Below are 9714 nucleotides of genomic sequence, written 5' to 3'. Positions count from 1 at the left end.
CCGTGGGGAGCTCCCGTCCAAAAGGGCGCGAGACAAACCCCACCCATTATTTTGTTGCTCCGCAACGGCAAGTCAACTACGGATTCCCAGCAGGAACAATCTCAGTATTCTTGGTTCCTGGTGGTTAAAGACTGAGAGATACTAGCGCTCTCTGCTGGTGGGAAGGAGGGAAGCTTTGTTTTTTGTTTTTGTGATTGATCACTGTGGCCCTCACCTTGAGCCACCTTTGTGGCTAAAGGAAGGATAGAAAGGAAAAAACAAAAATAACTTAATGATTGTTGATTGGCAGATAGGATAAAGTCGTGAATTGCCCTCGGCATCATTCAAGAATTGTTGCTTCCAATTCCTCAGATATATTAACAGCGTCTATCAGAAACTTTTCTAATCTCAGAAACTGTACATTCAGTTCTTGCATGAGAGATGATGTGCTTAAATTTTTAATTACTTTTTTATATTGACACTTTGGATAAAGTAACCAATTATTTTCAACTTGAAAATTTCGTTCCTAATTGGACAGTGTATTCTTTAGTGAATACATATCCTGTAAATCATGTACTTTTGCAAAATGATGAACAGTTTTGCAGTGTGTTTGTTCACCCATTATCTTGCCATTGTACAGAGAAGGTGCCCAGGTATACTTCTTGCTCAATGCTGCTGACTAATAACATTGTAGGCATCAATTTTTCCTTCTAGCATCAATGACTTCAATACTTTTTCTTTCTTCTGTATCCCATACTATTACCTTTCACTTTATTTACCTCCATGAATAGCCTTTATTACTTCTTTATTTTGTTTTAGCCCACATTTTGAGAATTCATCTTAAAATGATTTACATTGCGATGACATCATTTTCAAGAAACAAGATCTCAAGCTCTGAACTTTTCCTCTGTTTACAGTTCTCTAATCAACACTAAACTGTCCCAACCCCTGAAGGAGCTGCTTTATGTCCTCGTGTTATCCCCACTTCATGTCCTTTGTCTATTTTTGTTTGCAAAGTCCACCACCTTACTCTGGGACCTTTTGTTTTTTCACCCAGCAAGAAACTGAGTTCTGTATTCTCCCCAATTTCAGCAACATGTTTACCACCACTTGAGGATGTATTTGCTACTAAGGGAATATTTGTGCCCCCAACTACCAAATTCATATGTAGAAACCTAACGCCCCATGTGATCACATCAGGAGGTGGGACTTTTGGGGGGTGATACATTTCTGTTCTTTATGAGCTATCCAGTCTGTGGCATTCTGTTACAGCAGCCTGAACGAGCAAAGGCATTATGATTTCTTTCTTTTACGACCACTATCCTGACTTTCTGGTCAGAAGTTGCTGAGTTGGTAGAAAAGTTAATGAAGCAAAGCAGAGTGGCATAATCATAAGTCTCTTTTCTCTGTTCTTATTTATTCTCTTGTGTCACTTCCAGATTCTCAACTGCAGTTGTCCTTAAAGATCATCTCAAAAGTTTTTTAACAAAAGTCACATCTAGGTCCCACTACCAGACATTCAAATTCAATGATCTGGGTTGGATCCTAAATATTAGTATTTTGAAAATGTCTCCAAGAAATTTTAATGGCATATCTAGGGTTAAGGAAAAGTGCCCTAATGAATCACTGTATGCACCGGATTCTTTAAGCCTTCGCAACTCTTTTTCAAGCTAGACCCTCTGCCCTAATTGCCTTAATTAAAGGCTGTACTCACTGCTATGGAAATCAAGGTCACCAAATAGGAATTGTTTCACCTTGCCTCTGCCACAAAAAAAAGTAATAATAACTAGCCAGCATTTATTGAGCATCTATTATGTATCATGCATTTTTCTAGGTTCTTTATATCGACTTGTTTAATCTTTATTACAACCCTATGAAGAAATTAGTATTATCATTTTCATTATTTTGCAGATGGGAAAAATGAGAAATAGAATTTATGTGACTTGTACCAGGCCACAGCCAGTAAGTATGAGTGTTCAACATTAAAATCCATGTTCTTTCATTTCAGAGCTTGTCATGCCAACCTAACCACTACTACTTGACTTTAATGGCTCTCTAGACCAATATATTCTTCTTATGTTTTGTCTTTGCTCCACTGCATCATACTTTGTCTGAAACAAAACAAAACTAAACAAAAACACCATTCTTTCTTTCCGGGAGAGCTGCACCTTTTTGTTATTTTCTTAACTTCTCCCTTTAGGAATAGAGGTTGCCCAAGGTCCCTTTCTCAGTTGCATACATTCTAGGAGTGAAGGGCAAAATATCCAATTAGTTGCAATCACTAGAATTATATATTTCTCCACCTGCTAACACAGTTCTTTTTTTCCTAAGCACAGTACTCCTGTCAGCAGGGGATAATTGATATGACGGGAAAAAGTAACAGAGATATTGTGAGCATAACAGTGCATTGAGATTGTGCTACAAATCAACATTAAGTTAGTTTACCTTGTTGATGTTTTACAATGAAGAAGTTACTATGATGCTTTACTCTGAAGGAAGACCTACACTCTCCTCCATCCAGCTCCAATTAATTGTTGAAAAATCTAACATGACCCTTCAGGATACAGATGGAATCTTGGCCAGTGAGGGAAAGGCAGAGATAGGGTTTGGGGGTAACCAGGGAAAAAATAAAAGGGAGAGAGACCAGACTGACAAATGTTTTGATGGAAAAAGCTAACTGTTTCCCTCCACTCCCTGGCCTCCAGTGTACGTGTGATCATCCCGCAGTGGAATTTTCTGTTCTTAATGTGGTCACAGCTATTTTGGTGGTGAATGGTGGGCTAAAACAGTGTACCACAGGTAGTACATACCTATTGTTGTATCCTTTGGGTACTTTGTGTAGGGCAGAAACTTGGGTTCCAGTATCTTGGGGCTCACATCTATTAGTTTAGCAAGCCCTAAAATAGAGATAGTTTTTCCTTAAAAAGTTCTGCAGAAGACTGAAAGAGAAGACCTAAAGGGAAGACCTTGATGGCCTGGCCAGGCCTATTGACATGTCCATGGCTGGGGCAGGTCCGGAGCTGAAAATTACAGTTTATTTTTTATGAACATCGTTTTTTTCAGCACCACTGAATTATGTTGGTAAATTAAAAAAAACACAACTATATATTTGTAGAACTATTTCTGATCTCTCTTGTGTTCCTGTAATCAACATACCTATCCTGTATAGATCCATACTGTTTCAAAGGAAGTAAGTTTGATTTTTCTCCTGTGTACTCATGTGGAGAAACCCTCACTAATTTAAACACCTTAGAACTAAAAATTAACAACAACAAACAGAAGCTGAATAATACTGAGAAAAAGACTGAAAACCTCAGTATTTGACTGACTCTACTCATTTCTCTAATAAGGTACCAGTATGAGGCTGTCATTCATAAAGTTCTTATATGACTTCAAATAAGGATGATTCTTAGTAATGTAAGCAGATAAAAAGAAGTGTATTAAATTGATATAAAATTGCCTTTGAAATAATTTCATGGCTATTTAGAAAGTCTAACTTATTGTAAATATAATTTTCCACTTCAATAATCTTGAGTATAGAAGTGATAGTTATACCTATGAGCACAGAGGTTTTAGTTTTGCAACAAGAAACAAGAAAATCTCCCACAATATTTTCATAACTTTTTTATTTATTTGGAGACTATATTAACATATCATTTAATACTTATATTTTTAAGAAAACAAGTAGAGTATAACATTAAAATGTAATTGCTCCATTTCTCCAAGTTAATGATCAAATATACAATGACTCTTTTGATAATTAACTTAACAACATTTGTGCTTAAATAAGTTACACTTTACTTGACTGCAAATATACTAGCATCCTCAGAGTTTAAGCTACATAGTTCAGGGGAAAGGGAAATGGCTTTAGAATGAGGTCTGGATTCTAATATGGTTGTATGAATTTGGGCCCATGTATTAACCTCCCTGAGTCTCAGTTTTCCACTCTGTATAAAAGGGATAATAAAAGTGTCTCTGGCCTCACAATACTATGCTCTGTTAAGATCTCATATCATTGTATATGAGAGAACTCTGTAAAAGTACTATTAAAACATGTTAACATTAGTTCTATGTATATTTTCTAATGCGTGACAAAATTAAAATAGAATAAAATGTTTGTTTAAGAATCCCTGACTTAGAACCTAGTATTATATTTTATATTAGACCTAAATTTTAGACCCACTGAGTTTAAAGAATAAATATTTATATTTGAGATTAGATACTCACTGAATGAGGTAAAAATAGATTAAAATGATGGCTAAATAATTGTGGCATGACTGTAGGGAATCAACCTTGGGGTCACTGCTTAATTAGAAAGCACAATCTAAATATGATCTCGAAAACCTCAGTAACACATAATATCACTGTAATTACAGTAAATGTATACATTGCAGTGAGAAAACTGGTCTTCTCAAAGTGTTCTGGCCCCATGCATTTTATAATAGTAAGTTTTTTTCCCAATAGATCCGGTATCACACAGGTAGAGAGATTTGATTTGGAAGCCAAAGAGGTGAATGTGAAGCCAAAATACCACCTCTAGACTAATTCTTAACACTGCAGACGGGATGTAAATCAGTGGGGATGGCCTTTTGAAGAAGGCATTCTTGATGGTGCTTTTACATGAAGTGTAAAGTAGCACCAGGGACCAGGACAACCACTGGTTGTAAAGCCCAGAACACCTAAAGTATGTCAAAAACATCTAATATATCTGATAGCTATATATCAACGCATAACCAAAAATGCTCTACAAAAACACTGATTTTCAGGAGAAGCCAACTTAAAAATCCCATGTTTTATGTCTTAGAAGAAATAAAAATAATATAATGAAGATAGTAATGCTTACCATATCTCTTTTAATTAATAAGATGTTTAAAACTTTAAACATCTTAGTAATTGTGCAAATGTAGTCGTACTTTACTATCATCACCTACAAATTACTCAGAATGATGAAGTACTTTATTTTAGTAGCTACCTGACCTCCATTTTCTAACTACAGGCCTGCAGTATAATTATACTGATAATACAAATAGATAATAGAATGTTGGAGTTGGAAGCAACTCTCAACCAGCTCAAATTTACTCACCTGAAGTAAACAGCTAGTTACAAAATAGTGATAATGCTAGAAACAATATCTGATGAGGTATTCTTTATCTTATTATGATATTAACTTACATTTAAAAGAAAATTTTATCTGGTGTAGAGTAAGGTCCGTGGGCACACAGGAAAACCTGCTGTGGAGTGACTGGCCTGAACTGGTTTTAGCAGAAGTGGTTTATCTCCCTCTTGTAGGGATCACAACTGCAGTGCAAAGCCTCACTTCCATAGGCTGCAAAGCCCAGCACCCACAGAAAGAACATTTGGACGGATCCCGAGACAAGGGTACAGAACTGACTGATCACAGTTGGAGGCTTCAGCTGCTATAGTTTTAGAGAAAAATAATCTTTTGAAAACAAACATTAGAGAAGGATATTTTATTGAACTTTTTGCATTGTCACATTTAAAAAATTAAGATTCATGAAGTTTTGAGGCAAGAAAGAACCTTAGAGATCATCAAACCCACTGCAAACCCTGCATTGTGAGATTCCTCAGCCCTTTTTACTCTGAAAATATAAGTATGACAGTCAAAGAGTGTCATGAAGCTAATCAAATGTATAATTTGGGAAATACTTAAAACACTTGAAATTCATTGGATATCCCTAATCCTTTTCTAATAAAATTAAGAAAATCTTAGAATATTTAGGGTCTCTTCTGGGAAAATAAAAAACAAATCCAATATTAAACTCATACTATCTTAATAACCAAATAATGTCTATTTAATTGTCGTTACAGTCTATTTTCTACTTTTTTAATTGAATTGTGATAGAGTGAGTTATTTTAAAACACTAGGAGCTAAAAAGTACTTTCCGAAATATTCTAGTTATAGTTTTAAATTCAGAATATTTTTCAGACTATAAGACACAACCTCCCCCCCAAATTTGGGAGGAATAATGGTTGTTAATGATGCTGTTGAGTTCTGTTTACATTCACATTGGTAAAATATTATTTATGTTACTAAATATTTTACCACATTTTTTGCTTCAAAATTTTTTCCTATTTTCCTCCCCTAAAACCTATGTGCATCTTATGGCCCCCCAAAATAAGATATATGGTTGATATTCATACAAGGTCTGGCACAAATTATGCCCCTTTGTTATTACCAAATCTTTTATTACCAAATCATAAGCATGCAATTCTGTAACATTAACAAGATCACACTGAAGTACATTGCATGACATTTTAGTGAAATGTTCACATTAATGCTATAAACTATCACCCCCATATGAATACCCTACCAACCATACTCAAACAGGCATTGCTTCTGCTGGACCCTATAGTGTTCTCTGTATGTAGAGGAAGTTTTTAGTCAACATTCACAAAAATGAGGTTCAAATACACAGAAAGGACTCCTACAGTTTTTTGATAATACTTACACATCCTTCCTAGAAGTCTTTGATGTCATTTAGAGACGTGTCTCAGGAGGCGAATATCCTGGCAACCCTGGAGGTTAATTTTTGATCCACCTTGTCAATTGCCTTCTGCCGGGATCAAACTCATGTTGCGTCTTGACTTTTATAGCAGGAATCACCCCTGCGCATTTCTCTCTGCTCCTCCTTTTTTGTCTTTTTTTTCCCCACAGATATCTGGGACCCTAGTCAACTTTCTTATCTCAGTCCCAAAACAAAAGAAAAACAAAAAAAGAAAAGCCTAGGGCATGTGGTCAATCAACTACAGGGTTAGCACAGCCAGCAAAGCAAGAGGCCAGCTGGACAAGGGCTCTGAGCCCTGGATGGCTCTCAAATATCTGAGAATTACCTCTGTGGAGATCAGTGAACTCCAGCTTAGAGTTTTCTCAAAAATGTCATGACTTATTTTTTCCTTCAATTTACATGTGTGTGAATGAAAACATACGTGGGAAATATTCCTGATTCTTTTTTTTCCATAAAATGGAACTAATTTCTGAGAAGTTTAAAAAATTGTAGCATTGGCTATGATAGTTATTACATTGTTGAATATCACTGATGTGTTGCTATATTTGTCTTTTGGCTAAATGCTTACCACAGGCATGGGAAAATCTGCAGTTAGATCTCTGTTCCAAGGAAAAAGATAGGGTACTGCTAATCTACTCTAAAATGTAACCAGGATCCAGCACAAATCATGTGAATGATTCCTCCTCCCTTTCTTTTGTCCTGCATTAGATATACATCACTCACTAGACACTCTTACAGGCGCTGATGGTCAGCAGGGATCAAGAAGGATGAGTGGTTGCCTTCAGATGGAGACATCTGCTTAATATCTTCCATCCACCCAGAATGTTGCACTGCCCATAGTGGATCAAATCTACTTTCTTCACCTGCCTTTCTCGTCTTCGTTTTGTTTGTGATCTGTGTAAGTCGTGACCACAGGAGAAGTGACTGTGACATATGTCACTGTAACCAAAGGGCAAGGGTCAGTGGCCCTGTTGAATCAGAGTTGTTCTAGATGGGAAAAAATAAAAAATGAGCAAGGTAATAATCCTTCAGAGCTCTTAGGTAAGAGAGTGTGAGTATCTTTCCTCAGAAACAGAATTGCAGGTTTGCTGTGTGCTGAGATCTTCAAAGGGGCATCTAAAAGCCAAAGCAAACATTGGCATGGGGGGCTGGTTCTGCTTTGATTTCTGCCATTGTACAGCAATAAATATTTTTGTGCAGACAAATATATGCTAGTGTCAGGCATGTAAAAAAATTCATCGGTCTTGCTGTGTTCCTTCAGAGACAAAATAAACTTGAAGTATAATCGCACGTGTAGAAGAGAAAAAAAGTAGTATCATTTTCATTGTTGGTATCTATGACAGACCAAGCAAATCATACTGTCTTCACCTTACAGGCTGTGACCAAGCTGAGTTGTAAGACAAAGGAATATGGCAGAGAGAGGCCAAAATATCGCCCAATCATGCTCTTATTACCTCAAAGATTGTGTTGGAGGGCAGACGTGGCTTATCTCTTTGGGAAAGTGTTATTTTTAGATGCAGTAAAGTGCTAAGAAATAAATGATGTATGCCCAGTTTTACCTTCCAAAGTGTAAGGTAAACTCACCGCAGAAGTTAGCAATTAACAGTGAGGCTGGCCTGACATGTACGGTAATTGGTAGGGCTGTTATTCAGGGTAACACCCAGAGCTTCCTTAAATGCTAACAGCTGCAAGTTTTAAAAGCAGAAAAAGAGGGCCATTGCTAATGTGTAAGCATTTTTAAGTCTTCTGCTTGTTTCAAGTTTACTAAAGTTTCATTAGGCAAAGCAAGTTACTGCCAACTCGGATTTAAGAAGTAGCTTGTACCTTTTAATGGACTTGCAGGTACATCGAAGGGGTATGGGTGCAGGACTAAGAAAACTGCAGCTAATTTCATATCTTACCACACAGTGCGTCTTCTGATCACGTACATTCATCTCCCCCACAGGTCTTCACCCTCATCCCAGGCCGTCAAAACTCTCATCTAATTATAATATTGGGGTTAAGATCAGGATATTGTTATTTGCATCACGTGCCAATCTGGATATGAGTCAGATGAGGCTCCCTGTAATCCAGACTCCAATGAAACAGAAGGAGAATTTATCTTTGATTCAAGATCAATATATGATGGTGATACAGGGGTGGGATGACTTCAGTAGTTACTCTCACTTCAAAAATGGAAGAGCAGGAAGCACACTTGTGTCATCAGTTCATAATAATTCTGAAATCTTGCAGGAAAGATCTTGCCAGTTCTTCCTACTCTGGAGGGAGGGGAGTGATTCATGAATAAGCCACAATTCTATTCCTTAAGAGCTTTCTCTAGTCTACTATATTCTTACTAGAGCAGATAGGGAAAGAAATAAAAAAAAACTTTCTTATAATAAAAATCTAATAAGAGTGATTTTATATACTAATACGTGTTTTAAAGAAATTATCTCCCTGAATTCTTACAACTCTCGAAGTAAGCACTCTTATCATTCTATTATGCAGATGAGGGTTTGGGAGGTTAAGTAATTTATCCAAAGTCACAGTCAGTAAGTGGCAAAGCCAGGCAGTGACAGATAGTGAATGGGTTGGTAGTTGTCAACTGGAAGGCTACGGGGCACATGGCAGTTTGGTGAGGTTGATTGCTGGGGCCCCAAAACACGGAAAGTTAAAGGGAGATAAGCTCAGGCTTTCTTTCTTCTGTGGAGAGCTCAGGGTGTTATCGGGGTACACGGCAGCTGGACAGTGCTGCAGAACTTGGTCCTCACCCCAGACTCCTGCCCAGGTCTCATGTAAAGAGGAAAGGCCAAACAGAGGGCTAACTGAATAGAATACATACTTGAGAAACATGAAAGACTTCACAGAAGTGAATTCAGCTAATGGTTCTTCCTCGTTTGGCATCAGTGTGAGGAGGAAGGAGCATATGGTATTTAAAATCACAGGTTCTAGAATCAGAGAAACTGAGTTTGAACCTTGGTTTTACCTCTTGGCTTGATCCTTGGCAAGGAAATTCTTTACCATCTCATCTGTCTCTCCAGTGGGGGGTGACAGTGGTGTTTGCCTCATAGGGTTGTTGTATGTGGATTATTAAAGCATTTGAGGCAGCATTCCTCCTGTTGTTAATGAGAGCCTGAAGCCTCTATTATTTTATATTAATCTTTCATTTTTATGTAGACTACAGACAATTCAAAAATTAATTCTTTCTTAAGCAAGGGTGAGTCACCAC

At 37.1% G+C, this 9714-nt stretch overlaps 1 protein-coding gene across 1 annotated transcript in view; it reads right to left on the bottom strand.

The window, feature by feature from the left end:
* Positions 1 to 4278: 4278 nt before the first annotated feature.
* The window catches only part of GJE1 (gap junction protein epsilon 1), a 28010-nt gene continuing 22574 nt past the window's right edge, over positions 4279 to 9714 (bottom strand). The window contains 5 exon segments of the mRNA XM_037144799.2: positions 4279 to 4440; positions 4442 to 4613; positions 4615 to 4658; positions 5208 to 5393; positions 6450 to 6490. Of these exon segments, the coding sequence (XP_037000694.2) occupies positions 4279 to 4440; positions 4442 to 4613; positions 4615 to 4658; positions 5208 to 5393; positions 6450 to 6490 (605 nt within the window).

Source organism: Artibeus jamaicensis, unplaced genomic scaffold, assembly GCF_021234435.1.
Source record: "Artibeus jamaicensis isolate MK-2021 breed Jamaican fruit bat unplaced genomic scaffold, CSHL_Jam_final contig_3176, whole genome shotgun sequence".
Taxonomy (NCBI): domain Eukaryota; kingdom Metazoa; phylum Chordata; class Mammalia; order Chiroptera; family Phyllostomidae; genus Artibeus; species Artibeus jamaicensis.
This window is presented reverse-complemented; position numbering and strand designations above follow the sequence as displayed.